The sequence below is a fragment of the Antedon bifida genome, chromosome 5 (assembly GCF_963402885.1).
Source record: "Antedon bifida chromosome 5, ecAntBifi1.1, whole genome shotgun sequence".
Lineage (NCBI taxonomy): Eukaryota > Metazoa > Echinodermata > Crinoidea > Comatulida > Antedonidae > Antedon > Antedon bifida.
Genome location: NC_136230.1, coordinates 22,140,214 through 22,163,952, shown reverse-complemented (window position 1 = coordinate 22,163,952; position 23,739 = coordinate 22,140,214). Strand labels below are relative to the sequence as shown.

The following is a 23,739-nucleotide window of genomic DNA, read 5'->3' as shown; positions in this document are numbered from 1 at the left end:
ACTTTAAGGCATCAATATTGAACATGTTAGCTCCAGGGATGGCATTTATCAATATTTGCTTATATTTTCGCTTAATCTGAAATATTTAAGAAATGCTTCAGCAAATAATTTATCAAACCATCTTAGCAGAAAAATGTCACTTGGCAGCAAATGTTGTTGTCTTATGGCGAAAAATCTTTCTTAAACGTGCGCATCATGGAGGAAAAAATACATTTCATGGAGGAAAAAATACATTTATTTATTCCTCCATGTGTGCATTACTTTTTTCTCTTAGCGATGGCGGCGCTATAACATTGTATCTCCGCATTTGTAATCCCAACAAGAGAGGACGCATTCTTGTAGAGAGAGAAAGAGCACATTCGGAAATACATACTATCTGTGGGCACGACCTAGACGGTACGCGAGCCAGCGTACCATCTAGTATATATATAATTATCTAGATACTGTCGATCTTTATCGTCCTAGTATAAATAGGATTTCATAGTTAAATCCAGAATGTATTTGGCATTAGAATGGCCCTGCTCTATTCACCATCCATTTTTAAATATAGGAAAGTGAAAAACAAAGGTCGTTTACGAATGAGGGATTGCAGTACCTTTTTCGTTCGTTCGTTCGTTTTTATTTCACAATGCATCAAACTTAATATTTTTACATAATAAGTATTAAATAAAAAAAATGCAAAGCCTGGAAAAGACCAAATAAGCTCAATATAGAGCTTTAAGCCTGGTTTCACCAGTACAAAATACACTAATAATTGTATCAATTACAATAGACAATAATTAAAATATTAATTAAAGTAGTAGAAATAATATTATATATATATATATATATATTTTTTTTTTTATACACAATTACGCTACAGGACAATACAAACACAACAAGAGGACAAACGTAAAGGGTATAGTATATGTACTATCATATATACTTGCAGGAGGTGAGACAAAAAAAAAAAAAAAAAAAAAGTTTGATGAAAAAGTTTTATTAATACGATCTGTATTGTGATAAAAGGAATTGTTTATATTTGGATTTGAATGTATTTAAGTTATTAGTATTTAGTAAGGATTGACTTAAATTATTCCATACTAGAGGACCATGGTATTTGATAGAATTCCGGATTGTGTTATGGGTTAAATTTATTGTGGCGTAATTGTTGGCGTTTCTTGTATTGTAGTTGTGAAATTCATTATTTTTGATGAAGAAATGTTTGAAAATATTTGGAAGTTGATTGTTTGAATATCTGTGCATGAATGTGGCGATTTGTAATTTGTTAATATCGAAGATGTTTAGGGTATTAAGTTTAAAGAAAAGGGACTTTGTGTGGGCTATATAGTGAGAATTGGTACAAATGCGAATAGCCCGTTTTTGGAGTTTAAAGAGTTTGTCTAATTTAGAAATATGTGTGGAAGCCCATGGACAGAGAGTTTTATTTTTAGTATCTGTAATTCCCCAAGCAATGTTACAATAGGATAGATAAGGTAAAATTAATGTGTTATATAAAGAAAAGAGGATATAGAGGTACCTCCATAGAAGGAAAACGTGTATAATCTAAGTAGGCCTACAAGTACACCATACTAAGTGTAATTACCTTTTAAATTAAGGATTGTGAGAACAGGAGAGGCCATGAAACGTATATTGATTAGGGGTTTATCCAACGTGGATGATCTAAGCTCCAACAGTAACGTAGTCAGTCAGAATTTTATTTCATTCATTTCATGTATTCATTGTCAAACACAATAAAATTTAGTACTTTGTTGGAAATTATTTTCTTTTGTTCAAAGTTAAAGATTCACATAAAAATATAAAAAGGAGTTAAAAAGGTTCAGATTTGGTAAAATACAGATAAAATACATCGTTTAAAATACACAAAATACAGATAAAATATAAGTGCAATACAAGTTTGGTGTGTTTAAAGGTATTGAATAAAATTATCAACGTTTCCATGTTTCATTTAATTGCCTCATTGCAGTTGGGAGAAACGAGTTTCTCATCCAATTGGTTTTCCATCTTGGATACACTAAACGCCCTGAGTTACTAAAGACAGGGTAGTGGTGGAGAGGGTGATACTCATCCGACATAGTTACTTTAAATTGTTTACTTACGGCACTGTTAACAATATATTTAGCGTTCTTACTATCTGTAAGCTGAATTTCTTTTCATACTTTGTTTATCGAGACTGTAAAACCAAGCTATTGCAAAATGTTAAAACTGATAAAATTACTGATTCATAACACAACACCAAGATTCTATTGCGAACAGAATGATCTGTATACATCCGATTTTATGATCCTGTCTCAAAAACTTAAAATGAACATTTCCCGTCTAGAGGCATGAACATACACTCACCACATCTAAATAAATGCCTGCATTGTGGGTCACAGGGCGTGCAATAGTATGCACATTTAATAGTACTTTTTTTCTCCTTTTTTGTGTACGAAATTAATCTGATTATTTAACAACTCTACAAGACGTGGAATCGTTGGGAAAAAAACCAGAATTAGACTAGATAAGTTTTATCGTCAAAGTTTCGTAATGGTATTGTTGCCTTTCTAGCCTAACCTACATTTGCCACTTTAGCTTAGCTAGGCCTAATCCTTTTTTGGTAGTTCGTTGACATACTTAAACTACAAATGCGTTTATAAAATCCAAAGAAATATAAATATTTAATAAATTAGAAAACAAAAGTATATATAATTATTTTGCAATATAAATATTTTACAAAAAAAAATAAATGTTGCTGTTTCAATGTGAATCAACAGTAGGACTAGACATACCCTTTATTTAATATGATTCAAATGACAAGAATATACTTTTTAGATGTTATATAAAACAAATAATGTTTATGTGAATTTGTATATTAGTAACCGATTACACTAATACCTGTATCTTTACTGATTCAAAGGGTTTCCAATAAGAAATAATGGCATTAATTTCGATTCAATTCAGCACAAAAAGAAACACTACTTTTTTAATGACTCTAATTATATTGAGCATTATATAGCTAAATACAATATGCCGTAAAATGCAATAAAATAATAAAACTTCTCAGTGTCAGATATTTGGCTTTGTGTCAATTGTGGTATGAAATTAAGAAATCATATTTTATAAATTAACATCGTTGTGAATATGTTGCTTTTAACAGCAATCGGTAACCTTTATTTTGTACTGCACTTGGGACTTGGCCGTAGATTTATTGAGAATGAAATTGAAATGGAACAGATCACCCTATCATAAAAAAAAGGAACATTGTCTATCATCTATAAAAAGAACAAAATCATTGGAAGAACAAGGCAAACAGCCATTAAGTCGCGTGCTACAATGCATAGTGATACCGGACCGACAGACAGACCGACCGACCAATCTACCAACTGACCGAAATTACTGAACACGTGCGTAGCCTGTCACTTTTGACGTGCTCGTATAACGTAATTTCGAGTTGAAAAGTTGAAAAAATCTTATTTCATCGAAAATAAATGTTGGAAATTTTAAGCGCGCGTACGCATGCGTTACATGCGCTACGCACGTAATTGTATTGCCATATGATGATTTATGCCCTGAAATTTATGAGTACCAAATTTTATTTAATTGTGATTCATGGTTGTGAAGATATGATTACAAACGTGATTTCGTTAAATCGTGCGTAGACCGCGTAATTTTTTATTGCGCACCGTGAAAACATAACCACATCGATTCCTGGCCACAAGGAATATACTGTGAAAAATTGACTTAGCTAGATTAAACTGATATCAAGATAAGGTCAGAAAGCGATAAAACGACGGACCGACCGACATAGTGAACTATAGAGTCGCGTCCACGCGACTAAAAATACCAGCTAAGCTTTAATACGAATTGAACATTTGGCAAGAGGTGACGGTACATACTAACAACCAGAAAGTCATAATAACAAAACATTTACACTTCCGAGTTCATCAAATTGACAAACAGTAACAGTGTATTATAAACAAAAATGAATGTTTTACATTCGTGAAATGGAACAAAAAAAATAATTTGGTGAAAATAGAACAATTTAGATTTCATCGTTTGTATTTGTTCTTTTAAAAAAAACAATATCTACACTAACGCATATCTTATATAAACAAGGCCAACAGCCATTAAGTCGCGTGCTACAATGCATAGTGATACCGGACCGACAGACAGACCGACAGACAGACCGACCGACAGACCGACCGACATAGTGAACTATAGAGTCTAAAAAGGCATAATTTTGACGAATTTTTGAACTTTTTCATCAAAAACGTGCGCAAATTACCCATTTCGACGTGCTCGTATGACGTAATTTTAAGTCGAAATTGTTTAAAAGTTGGTAAAATTATTAGAAAAGGCTGCAAAAACATAAATCACGCGAAAAAAGTATGTATTTAACGCTACGTGCGCACCGCGCGCGTAAACATTTGCGCGCGTATGGGAATTTTTGACATGCTCAAAATGACAAGAAACGCGTAGAAAGTTGATTAAAAATTAATTTTGCGCATTTTAACATTTTAAATGCGCGTGCACGCGTAACTTGGTGTAAAACACATTTTTTTTAACAGAAAGTTAGCGCCTGATATAAATTAAACTTTTGCAAAGTTTCAATTTAAAATGTTATTTGGTTTTTGACCTATGTTTAATACGAGAAAATCGTTAAATCGCGCGTAAATCACGTTGTGCAACTCTAACGTCGTCATTCACAATAGGAGGTGCACAATTTCACGTAAATGCCCACATGTTGACATCAAAACAGTTCAAAAAGTACAGAAAAGCAATAAAACGCATAGTGATACCGGACCGACAGACGGACCGACAGACCGACCGACATAGTGAACTATGGGATACTATGCAAATCAAGTCTATGCAGTTAGTTGCGTATTTACGTTGTTATTAAAATATTATCATGATCCATGAAACAAACCATTCAATTTGTGTACATTATATTTTATGTTGATACAATTTCAGAAATTGGCAACACCCTTAAAGAGAAAGCTATTATTATTTATGTTTCTCTAATATAATGACATGCATTCAGGATAGTAGAATACAGTTGATTTAAATTTGGAAGATCTACATTAGGCCTATCAGTGTGTGACAAAATGACGAATATTCAATCGGAGAGACACCGAATCCTACCTCAACTTAACCTTTTGGATGCTGTATCAATAACGATAGGATCAATTATAGGATCTGGAATATTTATCTCGCCTAAAGGAGTATTCCAGAATGTTGGATCGGTTGGACTTTCTTTCTTTGTATGGATATTCTGTGGAATAATTGAAATCCTTTCTTCTTTATGTTGGGTGGAGTTAGCATTGGCGATGCCCAAGTTTGGCGGTCAGTACCATTACCTTCGTGACATTTATGGTGACTTCCAGCATTTACATTCCAATGGCTTGTCTTTTGTGTACGACATCCGGCATCAATGGTAATTCGGACTCTCACTTTCTCCGAATACATCTTAACACCATTTTTTTGAAAATTGGTATCTCTATTAATAACTAGTAAGTTGTGTTGTTTCCTTCATTTCGTTTGGTTTCTACTTGTACGCAACACGACGTACAGTATAGGCACATCGCAGGTATATCGATATATCACGTCGTGATTGGCCAGGCGTCCTTACGTTGCTTCCAAGCAGAAACCAAGCGTCATATCATTAATTTGAGACTATTAATTTACAACGCCTGGAAACATTCGTCATATAAGCGCGCTGAAAAATGTTCAGATTTGACCGCTGTCTGGCAGTGGTAATTTGTTTTCGTTCCCGCAAACATCTGATTCATTATTCAATATTAAGATACATAACAACATAAATAACAAATACAATAGCACTATTTTACGGCAAAAGACACCAACAAAATAAGAAGCGTGTTCTTGCTTTGTAAATGAAACGGATAGGGGTTTATTACAATGCCAACTTTGTTTTAATAGGCCTACATACTGAAAATATAGGCATTTTACATGGCTTATTAAATATCATCAATCTGATGTGTTAACGATTACACTGACCAGTTCACTGGCCATTCATGCAGTATTACTAAGGTTGTCAGGGCAAAACAAAAAAAGGATGCATTTCCTACAGTCTCCTCTAAACCTAGAAATTAACATCACATATGACGTGACGGTGATGTATAACTGGGCACTTACAACATTTTGAAGGGTAGGGTACAGAGTAATACAGCGTGTAGGATGTGGTTTGGTGCATCTTTAATTCTAATAAATGTTGTTTATTTGGGAGGGTGTAGGCCTCTATAATTTAGTAGAATATGTTTAGCTAGACATACTCATTCCTGTACAATTTCGACCATACATAATATCTTTGCTTAGCTTTTAAAACATGTTGAAAAACGTATTAATATCCTTTAGTATATCATTTAACACAATGTCAATGGTGAATTACACCACCAGCCATGAGTATTAAATAATATTTAAGTACTTTTAAAAGACGTAACATTAACAACTAATAATAATGCATTTCCACCATAGGCCTACATAATTTATGCAAAATCCGCTTAATGGTTAGACCAAACTCAGTGTCCGTATTGTACTGCACAGTCTGACATTGATAATATTGTCTTTTCAATTTCAATTCACTTTTATTTCAGAACAAAGTCCATATCATAACAAATAAAATAAATTAAAAAAAATAAAAAATCTATATCACATGTCGCACATAATAATGCCGTAATGAAAACAAACAAACAAAAAAACATTATTATGGCTATACTGATACAAGTTAACATACGTAAAAGTATACATGAAATTATTTATACAGAAGTTTAATCCATTTTCTATGCAACTTTGAATCTTTTAGAATTCGAGAAAAAACACATGTTATTAAAGTATTACAGCTTTTTTCAATTTTTGTTTTGAAACAAAAAATTGATTTCTGAATGTACTCATAGAAGGAGGGAACATGGTTATCAACAAACATTGCACTAGCACTACAGCTCCTTGAGCGTCTTAAAATCTTTCTAAATGCGTTATTATACGTTAATTTATTAACGAATGTATGTATGCACTGTATTATTTTGTTATGTAGTGCTTTGTGGTTTTATGAATGCGGTGAGTGTCCGTGTCTCTAAAGGAACTGTTAACTTCTTAATGGCGGCAAAGATTCTAGCGCTGGCTATCATTATCATCACTGGATTGGTATATTTATGTATAAACGGTAATTGTTATTATTATACTAGTTAATACATCTATAGTATGCTTGAAACTGACATATTTTCGGTTTCACCCTAAGCTGTTTTATGTTTCAAGATAGTTGATTTGGTACAATTAAACACATTTTCAAAGTAAACGCAATCGATCATTCTATTATCATGATTCTTCAGTAGTTGATCATAATAAAACTGTTTTCCCTAGGTGACCAAAGTGGAAACTTTGAAAATTCGTTTGAAAATGTTAATTGGAACAAACTTGGCTTGGCATACTACGCTGCAATCTGGTCATATGCTGGAGGGTAAGACTCAGGTTACACCATTTCAAGTTTATATAGACTTGAATATTATTAGCATTAATTAATAGCATTTCCAATATACGTATTGGAAATGTTACACGTCTAGGAAGAACATCAATGTATCCAGTCATTGTACTACAGATAGTCATATTTATATAATTATGTATGCTAATTAAGTATGTTGATTGATACTTACAGTATTATTTATATGGCGTGAGTTAAATGGTATTGGTCAAGATTAGTCACGTGCTTTTGTAATTTTTTCTTTCAGAGATAATATGATGGCAATGACAGAAGAATTCAGAAATCCTAAGAGGTAACAGTAATTATCTTAAAAACATTAAATGACAAGTAAATTAATATTATTCGATAGTTCGAAGAGATAACAGGATTTGACAAAAACTCTTTTGTAAAAAGACATGGAAATATCGGAATTTTAGTTGTGTAAACAGTGTTAGGCAGAATCTACATTCTCTTCCTGGGTATATAGGCCTATGCGACATCGAACACAGTAGCACCAAACATGCTAATTGATCGGATTAGAAGCAAACCTATACTTTCTAATTAAAGGCCTACAGTACTGTTAATCATAAGAAAAATATGGTACTGTAAAAGATCCATGATTTCACCTAGATAAGCAAGTGTGTTAATTACCAAATTAGAATCGTGTCTGTAAATTGTACTTATTTCAGGGATTTTCCAAAAGCTACCATAATTTCGATTGTTATGGTAATCTTTCTTTATATATTGGCAAACGTTGCTTATTTTGCTGTGCTTACTCCCAATGAGATGCTTTCTTCAAATGCTGTGGCTGTGGTAATTATATTGTTTTTTTCTCTCTGTATCAAAATGTTTTACGTGGGCTTCACATGAGTACATTTCCGTGACAGCTTGACATGATATTCACTGTATCACATCAATTATTTCTAAGTTTGGTAAAAGCAACGTCACTTTTAACACTGTATTTCCATTATGCTTTTTGATAAACCATGTTAAACTTTAACAGATAAAATGTTTCAAATCTTTCAGACATTTTCAGAAAAGACACTCGGTTCTTTTCGTTGGATAATACCTATTTTAGTGTCACTGTCAGCGATGCCCATGGCCGGATTCCTGTCGGCGCCTAGGTAAGGATAATACACATCCAGATACAATGGTTCATTTCATGTAATAAAGTTGGTTTTTTTTAGTTGTATACACATTTTCAGTATCTTTCCCGTAATAATAGAACCTGGTCAATACGAATTTGATCATGGCACCGTGGCGTTGTCTACGCAACATTTTGTGCAATCACCTTATCCACTACACAAATAATTTAAAACACCTTACGTGTACACAGTTTTTGCTCGCGTATTCCCGATCAATTTAGAGATCAGTAACATAGGCCTACAACTTATATACAGGTATTGTACTTATTTAGAGGTATGCTGTGCGATTTGACTTATTCCTTACTACTATTTTAGATCGTTTTACGCAACTGCTCGAGACGGAATGTTTCCAGAATCGATTGCGCTGGTCAGTATTAGATACAAGACACCAATCGGATCTATCATAATATGTGTATGTAGAAACAGATACTATTGGAACTTTTGTTGTTGAATGTACCATTTTAATGGCACATAATCACATAATGACCAAATAAAATTGGATCGCCAACAATTATTTACCGGAAAAAAAATTTAATTGGGGTTTAACTTTTGTCTTTAAAATTAAGTGAAATCATTACTACTTTTTATTCGCTTTTTCCAATGGACCTGGAAGTGAATAACTTAATTAAAACTGATTTTAATTACGTCTGATTTTATAAATCTTTGTTTTTCTTAATTTTGGATCACAAAACATAGGTTTTAATCATATTTTAGTCGTTTGTTACACCTAGTTGTAATCCCAGATAAACAATGTAAGGACGATGGTGAATACTGTATGTTATACAATACAGTATATGTGTTATTATTTACAGTGTATTTTGATACTGGCTTATCTGTTCTTTGATATCTGGACATTAATCACGTATCTGGGGTTTGTTAGTACGTGTTGTGATGGATTGGCATTATCGACAATATTTGTCTTGAGATGGTTCGGACCGGATATCAACAAACCATTCAAGGTACGTACAATTGATAAGTCACTCCTGATAAGTAAATAATTTAGGGGTCTTGCACTACTTATTTAAACTACGTAAATCTTTCTTGCGATAATGTCTGACAGTTTTAAAACTGTTTAAGCCCTACTGTCAAAACACTAGTTCATTTTACCATATCTATATTTTCAATATTTCCGTGAACCGAAACATGTGTAAATGAATGAATGATTTTTCTTATTCTCAGATTTAAAACAATGATATTCCCTTTCTTGCAGGTTCCTATCGCATTTCCTATAATAGCATTAGTTACGTATGTTGGTGGCATTATATTGGCTGCTGTATCTGCTCCCATGGATGCATTGGTAGGCTTAGCTCTTACCATGACTGTTATACCCGCTTATCTATTGGGCGTGTATCCGAGAACCAAAGTGGCACTCGCCGGAAAGATATCTGGTACGGTAATTCGTCTTGACTTACATGTTTATATTTACAATGGCTGTAGGTTTTCATACATAATATAACGAATGAGTACCTTTTGTCTTAGCATCCGTTAATATGCCTACGCTCTACCATTCCACAACAAATTAAAGAACAGATCCTAAAAAATCCTAGAAGAAGGCCTTAATAAATAATAAGTAAGTTCAAATGAATTAAAAATAATTGAATCTTTTTTCAGGTTTTGTGACTAGATTCTTTCAAATATTGACTGTTTCTCTACCAGAAGATAAGGAAGAATAAAGGCATCATGAATATTTCAGTCTCTTCAACAACCAATAACTCAACTATTATCATCATCATGTGTATTTCTACATACAGCAGAAAAGCAGTGAAAACTTTTTTTATTATTTTATTGTTTATATTGGAAATAAAGCAGGATATAGTATTATACAGATATTGCCTGCTTAGAGGTGAAATATAAGATTTGACATCCCCGAGGGAATGATATTATGTTCGAGGGAATATATATATCCCGAAGCGGCAGCTGAGGGATATATAATTCCCCGAGAACATAATATCATCCCGAGGGGATGTTAAATCTTATATTTTACCGATATAAAAGGCGATATCTGTTATATTATATAGCCAAGAACAAGTCTGCTGGGTTGGGTGAAGCTAGGCTAGGCCTCCTATTCTATAGTATTTGTATTGTATGTAAACAAGCCTTCTGCCTAGACACCTTACCTTGCGAAGAATAATATACAGATAATTACTAATTAATGATTCCTTGGCAATAAAATATTCACTTAGGCCTAGGTCGTTTAAATTAACAGAAGAATTTCCATCAATAAGCCTATTAATAATAATATTATAATCAGGTAGGCCGAATAAACAATTCATCGTCTTCTCTTCGAGGAGCCGAATCGCCGGATGTTCAGCGCGTACTAGTTACTAGGTTAATACCGTGAGTATTGACCAATCACAAACGGTGTTTCATCACATTTAGGGAGGACTAATAACAAATGAGGGCGCTATGTATGCATAGTTTAAACAGTTTAGATGAATAATTTCTTGAAGCAACTTCCGTGGCGCAGCGGTGGAAGCGTTGTCTTGCGATGGAGTGACAATTCCACCCGAGTTCAAATCCAGTAGATGACTTTTGTTTATTTATCGGCGAACGCGAGTGTTGCCACACGAAAATTACACAGTCAATATCATCGAACTCGAGAATGTATATGATTAATGACAGGGGACACGATAATTACGCGAAAATTACTCAGTCAATATCATCGTTCTCGAGGATATATACGATTTACGATCCTCGCAGCGATAGTCATGTGACGCAGTTTCAACCAATCACGTTTACGTATTTACATAGGCTATGTAATATAACAAAATAATTGAAAGCATTGCATTGATTAAAGCAAAACAACAGAACAGTGTATTATACACTTTAAGGCATCAATATTGAACAGGTTAGCTCCAGGGTTGGAAATATTTGCTTATATTTTTGTTTAAGCTGAAATAATTAAGAAATGCTTAAATAAATAACTTGAGCTTATTTATCAAACCATCTTAGCAGAAAAATTGTCTTAGGTAAATTTAACTTGGCAGCAAATTTTTGAAAAATCTGTTTTCTCTTAGCGATGGCGGCGTCATTCCTTATTTTTAATCCCAACTAGAGAGCACGTCGGAAATACATACGAAAATCATTCGCATTCATTCATCATTCATAATAATACAGTCAGTTTGTCTGCCTTACCGATGACGAAATATTATCAATGTTTAATGCATAGTTTTATATTTTACCAGGAGCTACATCTGCTGCTATAAACTGCTTTATTGATCTTGTTGCCATCCATTGATTTCTTTTTAAATTGATAGAGATCTTATTATAGGTTTTAGGTTTATTAGGCTAGTCAGCTTCCCCAAAGAAGGATAAAGCATGGTAAGTGCATTTTTTGGACACATATAAACATAAAATATGTGTATATTAATAGACGCTATAGGCCCTACAGTATAATCATAATAATATTAATTTAATTTGCTCAATAAAAACGATTTCTTTTTAGTGTAAATGTAATTTTATTGTTATTTAAAATAATGAAAATCTAGTCTACGAACAGTAATTATTCTGTATGTCTTATACGCTATATGGCATACCTTCATTATTTTTTATTACATTTCAAAAAGCATTACAAAATTAAATTAGACCAATAATTCTGCAATACTCGACATTTTCCAATACCCAGGTACATTCATATTAAAACCTGGCAAATCCTGTCATTGTTGTTACTAATGTTATAAATTGTATGGCATTTGTTTAGACATTCAACCAAAATGTGAATTTTAAGGATTGACCAGCATAAATAACCTAGATGTTAGGCCTAGTTTGAGAATTATATTACGAAATCTGTATAAATTAGCGAATTGTTAAACTTTCTATTCATCATCAAGGATAATATAATGTTTTTGAACAAACTTACCTTTCGGGATACTTAAATTACATTTTACTAGCACTAGTCTGTACTTACAGCAGTGCCTTACTAACTGTAATGATAGCATCTTCCGAAGTAATAGTAGAGCAGTTAGTGCCATAAAAATAGCCAAGTTGTGCACTTTATTACCAAAGCATGAAACTTGCCACAAAGTTTCTTTGATGTATATAGATTAAAAATATCGGGGGGTGCCAAGTGTCCAACGTCCAGTATGGCGGCCATCTTGATTTCAAAATGGCCACCATAAAAACAAAAAGTGTTCATATCTTGGCAACTATAAACAGTAGAGACTTGATTCTGGTGTTAAATTGTTCACAAACCACATATTTCTATTTGCTCTAATTAAAAGTTTCGTCAAAAAATGACCGGAAATGACGTTTCTCCCAGTTTGACCTTTGACCTCTTATCTGTATATCTCAGTAACTACTGATCATTTTCAATCGATTTTGGTGTCATTTTGTTCAGAATAGAGACATTTATATTTGTAGTAATGAAACATTTTCACATAAAATGACTGGAAATACAATTTATAACCTTTGACATATATAATATGTGAACATACTGTATGTGGTTTACATTGGTATAAATGCACCTAATTTTTTTTAACGAAATAAATGATACTGCAAAAATGACCAGGAATTATTATTCTGAATTTTTGACTTTTGATGTGATAGGATAGGCGTAAAGTATGACAGATCACTGAGAAACAGCAATCACTGAGCTCATCTATGCCGACTTGTTTGCTAAACCGTGATGTGTCAATCGTTAGATAAAAGTTGTGGTCCTCTCTCCATCATCTTTTTTTTGCAATGTATTATACCATATGGACAATTGTCTGAAATAAAAGTTGAATTGAATTGTTAGATGCCATTTGGAAATATATTTGATGTAATTAGCATTCTTTCGTTGGCCTCTTTAATGTTGCATATGAGACAAGTTTGGAAAGTTTTCATTTTCATGAGTTAAGAGAATACCGTCTTTCAAAGTACTTACTACAAACTTATCCTGCATTTGTGCAGTAGACCTACTTTCATTAGTCAGAAACTCAGATAATTCTTGTTCATTTTCGTTGCATCTAAAAAAATGTACTCCATTTTTATGGTAATGGGCCTTTGCTGTAAACCATCTGAATCCTTTTCCTCGATTTTCTCTACTCATTGATTTTTTAGCAAAATCCGAACCAAATCAATTCGTAAAAGACATCTTAATATAATTATTCAAGTAATTCTCAAATTAGTGACATGGACCTACAATATACTGTTCTGTACAAGACCTTTTTAGGCATCCACTTGTGGACTTTCACTTTGAAGGTCTTGGTCTCCTAATCATACAAGAAACAATGTCTGATTTAATCAATCAAAGTAGTGGGTCCAGACAAAGAAGGGGATGTAAGACCATCCACAGACAAAGAAGGGGGTATAAGACCATCCACAGACAAAAAAGGGGGTATAAGACCATCCACAGACAAAGAAGGGGTGTAAGACCATCCACAGACAAAGAAGGGGGTGTAAGACCATCCACAGACAAAGAAGGGGGTATAAGACCATCCACACACAAAGAAAGGGGTGTAAGGCCATCTACAGACAAAGAAGGGGGTGTAGGACCATCCACAGACAAAGAAGGGGGTGTAAGACCATCCACAGACAAAGAAAGGGGTGTAAGACCGTCCACAGACAAAGAAAGGGGTGTAAGGCCATCCACAGAGAAAGAAGGGGGTGTAAGACCATCCACAGACAAAGAAGGGGTGTAAGACCATCCACACACAAAGAAAGGGGTGTAAGACCATCCACACACAAAAAAAGGGGTGTAATACCATCAACAGACAAAGAAAGGGGTGTAATACCATCAACAGACAAGGAAGGGGATATAAGACCGTCCACAGGCACAGAAGGGGTGTAAGACCGTCCACAGACAAAGAAAGGGGTGTAAGACCGTCCACAGACAAAGAAGGGGGTGTAGGACCGTCCACAGACAAAGAAGGGGGTGTAAGACCACCCACTGACAAAGAAAGGGTATAGGACCACTTACAGACAAAGAAGGGGGTATAAGACCATCCACAGACAAAGAAGGTGATGTAGGACCATTCACAGACAAAGAAGGGGGTGTCGGACAATCCACAGACAAAGAAGGGGATGTAAGACAATCCACAGACAAAGAAGGGGATGTAAGACCACCCACAGACAAAGAAGGGGGTGTAAGACCATCCACACACAAAGAAGGGATTATAAGACCATCTACAGACAAAGAAGGGGGTATAAGACCATCCACAGACAAAGAAGGGGGTATAAGACCATCCACAGAGAAAGAAGGAGGTGTAAGACCATCCACAGACAAAGAAGGGGTGTAAGACCATCCACACACAAAGAAAGGGGTGTAATACCATCAACAGACAAAGAAAGGGGTTTAATACCATCAACAGACAAAAAAGGGGGTATAAGACCGTCCACAGACAAAGAAAGGGGTTCAAGACCATCCACAGACAAAGAAGTGGGTATAAGACCATCCACAGACAAAGAAGGGGGTGTAGGACTATCCACAGACAAAGAAGGGGGTGTAGGACCATCCACATACAAAGAAGGGAGTGTAGGACCATCCACAGACAAAGAAGGGGTGTAAGACCATCTACATACAAAGAAAGGGGTGTAAGACCATCCACAGACAAAGAAGCGGGTATAACCCCATCCACAGACAAAGAAGGCGGGTAAAAGACCATCCACAGACAAAGAATCGGGTATAAGACCATCCACAGACAAAGAAGCGGGTATAAGACTATCCACAGACAAAGAAGGGGGGTATAAGACCATCCACAGACAAAGAATGGGGTATAAGACCATCTACAGACAAAGAAGGAGGGGTAGGACCATATTACCGAGGAAGCATAGGCCTACAAAAAGACGATGCAATCAAAATAGGCCTACCACTTGGAAAACAATAAATTGTAGAATAACTGAGGCTTGATTGTTGAAATATAAAGGGTTCTTTGTAAGGTCATTAATAATATATTGATATAAACATGATCATCATACTATTCATTTGATATTCAAATACAGTCTATCTCGAAAAGAAGCTCATACTATCACCTTTTCGAGGTTTTACGGTATTCCATAACATGTATGTTATTTCCTCTGTCAAACTATTAAAACTTTTAGCGAATCAGAAGGTGCCACCATCATTGAACTAATGGTACCACCAAGCACAATGTTTACCAATTTTATGTACTATATACAATTTAAGTTCATTAATTATTTAATATAATTACGCCTATCAGGTCAAAGTTCAAAATTAGGTGCATTTAAGACCACCAAAAACCACATACAGTATATTCACATAATTAAAAATCAATAATTAAATGTCAAAGGTCATAAATTGTAATTCCGGTCATTTTATGTGAAAATGTTTCATTACTACAAATATAAATGTATTTATTCTGAACAAAATGACACCAAAATCGATTGAAAATGACCAGTAGTTACAGAGATATACAAATACGAGGTCAAAGGTCAAACTGAAAGAAACGTCATTTCCGGTCATTTTTGGACGAAAATTTTCATTAGAGCAAATAGAAATATATAGTTTGTGAACAATTTGAGACCAGAATTAAGTCTCTAATGTGTATAGTTGCCAAGATATGAACATTTTTTGTTTTTATGGTGGCCATTTTGAAATCAAGATGGCCGCCATACCGGACGTTGGACACTTGGCACCCCCCGATATTTTGAATCTATATACATTATAGAAACTTTGTGCCAAGTTTCATGCTTTGGTAATAAAATGCACAGCTCATGTCATTAACTGCTCTACTATAAAGCGTTTTGTTTAGCATTCGTTCCTAAACAACAGCACTGCGTCAATATTCCATGCGCGCAATACGCAGTTGTTTGATTTGGTAGTTAACTAGCGCGTGTGTGTAAATAATTCTTGTTACCAAGCGTGTTGGAATTGGTTTACTGTCTTGATTGTCAGATTTGTTATGTGTTCTCTGTCTTATCCTATTCCCGATTGTCAATGTCACTGTCCTTTTCTCAAACAGACCTAGCTAAAGATCCTGTATCTTTCTGTATGATCCTACCTTCTTCTTTTAGATTATCCAAAAATTCGGTTATTTAGTTAATAGGGAGGTTTCGCAACCTTACGAATACGATAACGAAAACGGATACGTCATACATTTGTGAAACTTTTGAGCTGATCCCCATTTCATATTCGTAAGGCGTATTCGTGTTGACGAATATCACCAGTCATATTCGTAACTACAAAACGAGTATAGTTTTTGATCTATTTTGCACATTTTGCATTTGAATCAGGAATGATTCATGATTATAATATAATTATAGATTTATTGAAAGTAATTTACTAAAGTAATTTACTAAAATGCCAAGTCAATTTTGATAAATAGCAGTTTTTAAAGTCCTCACTCGCTTTGATGTTTACGCTAGGCCTAGGCAGCCAAGCACCAAGCAACACGTACCTGCGCTTCGCTCAAATTTACTGCAGTCATATTTTGGACGCGCCTCAATATTTCGTTGCCATGCGAAACAGATTTATTTATGGCTTACGAAAACGAATACGCGTGCGTTACGTATCCGTTTTCGTTATCGTATTCGTAAGATTGCGAAACCTCTCTATTATTGTTTTTATTCAAATACTGCTCGGTTGACATAATGGACAGTAGGTGTGTCATAAAACAAAATAGAGAATGTTTTGATGCATTTTTTGGACTCGTAAACATATAATACCCCTTTTACACCGCCAGTAAAAATGCGGAGTTGATCCGGAATTGTATAACCCGAGTCATACCCGGGACGCAAAAATGCGGAAATGTAGGCCGGTGTAAACGACGTAAAAAGTTACCCGGGTCGCTGAATCACCCGGGTAAGTGATGCGGAATGTATTCAGCGTCAAGTCAACCCGGGACGCACCCGGGATGAACCCGTGTTTGCGGTGTAAAACGTTCAGCGTATCTTTACCCGTTTGTTTACTATCCTCGATCACTATAGTATTTAATTTACATAAAATTAGGATAAGATTGATTTTTTTTATTCGCTTATTCAATAAATTAAACTTATGGTTATTTGTTATTCATTTTTATTTCAAGATATTATTCTTCCCGAGTAGACTTAATTTTTGTGTGTATTGCCATAAAACAAAATTGTGGGAGGTATAATGAGCAGACCGTTACTATGGTGTCTCTTCATGCGTGAGAGGGTGATATTTCGATTGATCTAGAACATTTACACGGGTTGGAATTTTTCAGTGTAAATACACGCAACCCGTGTCATTCCCGTGTTATGAATCGGGTGTGAAAAGGACATTTATCCGGACACGACACGGGTTTGTTATAAGCTCGGCGGTGTAAAAGGGGTATAATATTTGTATATTAATAGATGCTATACAGTATAATCTTATCTATATGTATGCATGTTTGACAAAAAGAAAGCTGCATACCATACTATAATTATTATCAATTTAATTTGCTCAATAAAAACGATTTCTTTTTAGTGTAAAATAAGTATTACAAATTGTAATGTAATTTGTTATTTAAACAAATGAAAATCTAGTCTACGAATATTAATGATTCTGTATGTCTAAGTATACGTACTATTAACGCGTTTATGGCATGGAGGTAAAACACCTCCATGTTTATGGTATATCGTCATTATTTCTTTGAATCCGACCATCAACGTAGTTTAATTCTTCAGATATTCCCATACAATTTGCTGGTACTTCGTATAAATAACCCACAATGTATTAGCAAGATGCATAGCATTTTTAATAATACATTATTTCAGTAATGAAATATCAATCTCCAAACTTTGTGCGTGTTAACAGCCTCAGTAATTATATTGTTGGTATGTTTTTTTTTTATCAACTAGGCTATATTTTTGTTCTAAATTTACATGGAATACCGCGACATCAATGCATTATAGTACTGCTTTACTGTGATGTTTTTTAGGTCAGTTACATTTATTATCAGACATTATAACGCTACAAATACATTTTAAACTATACAATAATAACAAAATGAAAACTGGCTATATAATTATAAATTAATACTAAAAATTACGTTTCGGAGGTTCATTTGTGCAGTTGTCTAATGATCGGCTACGGCTTGGTTCTTTGTTCTACGCTGTTGTTTGTTTTGGTGAGGAAGAGAGTTCATTTTCTTTTTGTAGCTAATTATTTAAAGGCTATGTTTTAGTTATCTATGGTTTAGGTAAGCTATCTTGCTATTCTTACAATTAACCTCTGTACGTTTAATATTTGTATGTTTCTCATTATAACCACATGTATAACAACTAAACGCGCATGCGTTACGTAACTAGTACGGTAACGTCAGTATACTCAGTAAAAGGCTTGTCAGTAAAAACAAACCAGATGATGAGACCATATTAGAGGAATTCGGGTCATATTCGAATTCCGTTGCTGAAACGAAAAACACATATTATTTAAATACAACCAAACACATAAAAGTATAGTATACACATCAGTACCGTATTTTATTTTTGGTCAGCGTCTATCACCAGGGTGCATTACTAAAGCCAGAGTCAACCAGCGCCCTCAACTAAAGATGAAATGCATTACTGAATCCAACTCGTTTGACTACTAAATAGGATGTCCACGGGGTAAAACATTTGACCATTATTATCTCCCAGACGCAAAAGCTACCTCGCGGTATAATATACAATGGCTTTCATAAACGTCTTACCTGGCCCATATCCACCACCTTCTACAGAACTTTCAAACGGCTGTAGTTGCACATCCGTCATGAGTACACCTATTCGAGATGTTCCAACATAAAACATAACCTCATCGGCAGCCAAGTGTGTTCCAAGCTTAGCCTTGGGCTGGACATCTTGTGTCGTCTCAGTTACAACAGTTCCTACATATTAAAATAGAATTGAAGAGAATTGTCATAAATGATGGAAGAACAAAGGCAAACGTACAGACAAGCATTTAAGAGAGTAGATGGAAGGATTCGATTGAGATGAGGTTGACGACGGAAGGAGATCGACGGACTAGCATACATACACTGTACACGCAGCAAGGATCAAGTGTTCTGTCAGGTTCGTTAGGAGTGACAACCCGCATATTAGCAGCATACCTATCATACAACATCATAACCATTTTGTATACGAATACATGAATTTTCGTAAACCTTATTTATCTATTAAGCAAATTGGGATTAGGTCCTCCACAGACCCACGGAAGCCATAGTACGGCGCCTACCATAAACGAAATGGGCTGAGAAGGACACCGGGGTAATCCTCTCCGGAAATGCACTGTGTTAGTTGATAGTGCACTCATTCCAGATGATCATTACCCAATAAGACTATTGCATCACCTTAACCGCTCGATATAACCGGTTATAATACTACTTCTTTAAAAACAAGGTTTCCGTGTATAAATAAATATTACCTTCAGTTACAGCAGGATTTGTAAACCGACTGTCAATGACGTATCGCACTGTAACTTTTTTCAAAAAGTATTCATCACTGTTTATTTTCTCAAACTCCAGTGCATAGGCCCAGTAGTACTTGTCTGCATCTAAAGAGTTGATAAAATATTTCAGATTGAATTCAACACGAGTGTCTGTACACACACCTTCAGCGCTTCTCCCATTCGGCAAATCTTGTTCGGTGGTTACTGCCTGGTGATCAAAAACAGTTTGTGTTAAATATCTGTTTATGAAATGAAACGCATGTAGCCTTAATTGTAGCTCGTTCTTACAACATTATGCAAAGGGTCTGTTTTCTATTACCATCTAAATAAATGTTCTAGTATTGATGATACTAAGTTTCATAATCCATATATTGATTGTCGTATCATTATTGGTACTGTTGTACGGTTGTCATTAGGATACGGTGTCAATAAATATAACGTTTTCTTGTGATGTAGACAAAAAACAACCAATGTAATGTGAATGAGCTTGTTGTTCTGATTCTCATTTTAAATAACGGGAGGCAGTAGACCTAGATTATATAGCCTGTTGTACAGAAATGTATGCGCTGAACCAATAAATTGACTGTAAATCAACCGTCTCTAAACACTGCATGAAATAGGACTTACCGCTCCAGTATTATTTGTGTAAGGTATGGTGAAGCGAGCCCCAAACTTCATACGGAATCTGCACGTCTCTGTATTCAACGACCAGTCATCAACTGTAGGGTTAGCTCCGTTAACATCGTATACCAAAGCTAACAGGAAACCTACAGTATTTAAGGTTAAACAATAACAAAATAGGGTCATCCTGTTTGAATTGAGGCAAATTATAAAAAAAAAGCAAAGGACTGAATGTCCGGTGTTCTATTTGCTCATTGGAATTGTGAGTGGGGATACCGGTACGCGATTTTTTTTTTCGTACATAAGTTGGGGACCCCATGTGAAAGATAGCTGAACTACTTCCTAAATATAACTAAACCTAACCATCTAAATAATCTCTCTCTCACTATAAAGTAGTAGTAGTAGTTAGCCTAATTCTTATAAACGTCACACCTTGTGGATATGACTAATGAATATTCATGTTTATTTTGTGACGTTTCATGAGGGGTCCCCAACTTATGTACGAAAAGAAATATCGCTACCGGTGCACCGTATCCATCTCAACGAATAAACACCGTTTTTGCGGTAGATGAAATACACAAATGAACACGCGTGAAACACTGGAATCTGTATATCTAATCCGTTATCGCATTATATAAACTCAAAGGATTCCCCAGCCTTCCCCAAATAAAAAAAAAGCAGGAAAGAAAAGGAACTAGATAGCCTGGTATAATAATGTACAAGAACGTATCATCGTTCATCGACCGTCTATCGTGACATTAAATAGCCTGCCTACTTGTGGGAAAATGTGACTGCGGTATTTGTTTCCTCTGTTAAATGGATTGTCAAGTGTACTTTTGGTATACTGCAAGTTTAGTATGTTTATAATTAACTTCCTTGTCTCGACTTGGACATAGGATATAGAGTACCATACATGTAGATGATGACCAATATCCTAGTAATAAAGTGGCTAAATAAGTACAGGCTAACTTATTAAATTAAGGGATTATTATTATTATTTTTATTATTGTGTATTATTTATTACAAAATATGTAAGATAAAAATAATGAGATATATTCTTTTATTTTTTTGTTTTGTCCCTGGGTTCATACTTAATTAAAATAGGGCTGTTATTATTTACTAATGTTACTGTAATTGTATTTAAGCACTTCAAATAAAATTATACTCTGACTAGGTTGATTGAACTATTGTTGAAAGCAGTAGACTTGTAATAATTAATATCCACCAAATAATGTATTATTATAATATACCAGATCATAGCGGTGTGTTCATTAATTCCATAATTATTTTAACATCTGAAATGTGATTGTTTTGTTATCGTCTCAAAAAATTATTAATACTGTTCCTACAATAACATAATCATTAATTTACACTTCAAATAAAATTATACTCTGACTAGGTTGATTGAACTATTGTTGAAAGCAGTAGACCTGTAATAATTAATATCCACCAAATAATGTATTATTATAATATACCAGATCATAGCGGTGTGTTCATTAATTCCATAATTATTTTAACATCTGAAATGTGATTGTTTTGTTATCGTCTCAAAAAATTATTAATACTGTTCCTACAATAACATAATCATTAATTTAAGTCAATATAAGTTTCGGAAATAATAAATATGGACAACTTCATAACACCAATTACAGTTCCGCAATTTCTACGATTTTTTTTAAAGAACGTAAAAAAAAGAACGAATACTATCTGGATTAAAGTTATTTAAGTTCCATGTGAATATTATATATGATGGGGTACCGTAATCGAATTAAAACAAGCCCTTTTCTGCGTTTCTAGTTTAAGGCTTTCCGTTTCAGCAAGGACAATGTTAATAAAGTATCACCACCATAGGCATTATGTTAACATAAATTAATATGCATTTTTATAAAATTTATTGTGAATCATTCTATACGAAGTCGATGTTCGATTTGTTATTTCATTTTAACATTGACCGTTTTTATAACAATAGGCCTAGCATCATATGGCATATTTTCATTCCTATCTAATCTCGCTTTGTAGTTTCAAATATGCCTATAGCGTTCGTTTGACCACAACCTTGTACTTATAGGCTTAGTTTATGACGCATAGTATTTGAAACGACCAGCAAGATAATAATTCGTTCGTAAGTAATAGCTTGTAATGAATGAAAACTGACCTAAATTGACGTATAATTATAGGCTATGTCAGACCAATCAATGGGTAGGGTTTAGGCAAAGCATACCCGATTCCAATCCTTAAAATAATGATTGTCAAATAATGATAGTTGACAACTAGACGAACACAAAACAGTTAAACTTTAGTATTATTCTCTAATGGTAATATCCTGTTTGGGTCATGGAAAGTAGAATGTTGTTGCAAGTAGTAAGTAGTACACTGTAGTAAGTACTGATAGTAGGCCTAACTGTCCGCCTCATGCGACTAGCAGTTTAGGCCTAGTATTCGAGGATTTAAGCATTGAGGTCATAACCATAGACGATAGCGTTACATCGTATAATTATTACTATAATTTACTTACCAATACATACAATTATCTTGTTAACGTTCATATTGTTCGTTGAATGAACCGGATAAGAAGAATGAAAACCTTAAGTCGAATATAAAATGTTATTGCGCTACGATACGATCCAAGGCCAACTCAACTATGAAACGCCGTTAGTGACTAATGTTTAAAGCAGGAAAGCGTTTATCTCGTCAATCTGTTTGTCCAGGTTAATTTGTCATGTCTTGGCATAAGTTCCTATGTTTTCAGCTGTGTGGTCGTCTGTATGCCCTTTCATCACATGGAAAATAATATTGATGGCAATAAGAACATCGGCAAGTAGAACGAGTGTTCTCGGATAGGGACTATGAACCGTATGTCCAGTGTTACACATCTGGCTCATGTGCACTTTAAAGAACCTAGTCCATCTTTCGAAACGAGTACTACGGTGTACTTGTATTCACAGCCACTGTCGCACACAGACAATCATCATAACTCATCAAGAGGGCCCTCCATAAATAAGGTGAAATAAAAATAAATGAAACCAATTAAAACTTAATTGATAGTGGGACTATAACTAATGGACGTTCCATTCATCGACTGATTAGCATTTTGTTTATGGCGTGAAAATACATATACTGTAAATAAAATGTCACAATAAACTTACATATGTCTGCCAATCAATCAATGAAATGAATGAATGATAAAGGGGACCTTTTCATCTTGACAGAAC

At 34.4% G+C, this 23,739-nt stretch overlaps 2 protein-coding genes across 2 annotated transcripts; one reads left to right on the top strand and one right to left on the bottom strand.

Moving 5' to 3' along the window:
• Window positions 1–5,453: 5,453 nt before the first annotated feature.
• Window positions 5,454–10,367, top strand: LOC144842018 (large neutral amino acids transporter small subunit 2-like). The gene is made up of 10 exons (XM_078698359.1): window positions 5,454–5,492; window positions 7,031–7,159; window positions 7,357–7,453; window positions 7,722–7,766; window positions 8,143–8,266; window positions 8,480–8,577; window positions 8,914–9,010; window positions 9,411–9,557; window positions 9,809–9,986; window positions 10,210–10,367. Coding segments are annotated over exons 1-10 (978 nt in total). The 5' UTR covers window positions 5,454–5,491; the 3' UTR covers window positions 10,272–10,367.
• Window positions 10,368–17,916: 7,549 nt separating this feature from the next.
• On the bottom strand, window positions 17,917–23,167 carry LOC144842055 (uncharacterized). Its single transcript, XM_078698407.1, has 5 exons — window positions 23,043–23,167; window positions 20,534–20,673; window positions 19,883–20,114; window positions 19,173–19,346; window positions 17,917–18,889 (listed from the first exon to the last, which is right to left on the bottom strand). Exons 1-5 carry the CDS (start codon window positions 23,071–23,073, stop codon window positions 18,786–18,788), a joined length of 681 nt encoding a protein of 226 aa, XP_078554533.1. The 5' UTR covers window positions 23,074–23,167; the 3' UTR covers window positions 17,917–18,785.
• Between the last annotated feature and the right edge of the window lie 572 nt (window positions 23,168–23,739).

Excerpts from the sequence above, each read along its gene's own strand:
- LOC144842018 (XM_078698359.1), top strand. Across the intron at positions 7,454-7,721 it reads ATCTGGTCATATGCTGGAGG|AGATAATATGATGGCAATGA; the intron begins GTAAGACTCAGG and ends TTTTTCTTTCAG. Across the intron at positions 8,578-8,913 it reads GGATTCCTGTCGGCGCCTAG|ATCGTTTTACGCAACTGCTC; the intron begins GTAAGGATAATA and ends CTACTATTTTAG.
- LOC144842055 (XM_078698407.1), bottom strand. The coding sequence starts at position 23,073 with ATGAACGTTAACAAGATAATTGTATGTATTG. Across the intron at positions 20,674-23,042 it reads CAAGATAATTGTATGTATTG|GTTTCCTGTTAGCTTTGGTA; the intron begins GTAAGTAAATTA and ends TAAATACTGTAG. Across the intron at positions 18,890-19,172 it reads AGGTGGTGGATATGGGCCAG|CAACGGAATTCGAATATGAC; the intron begins GTAAGACGTTTA and ends TTTTCGTTTCAG.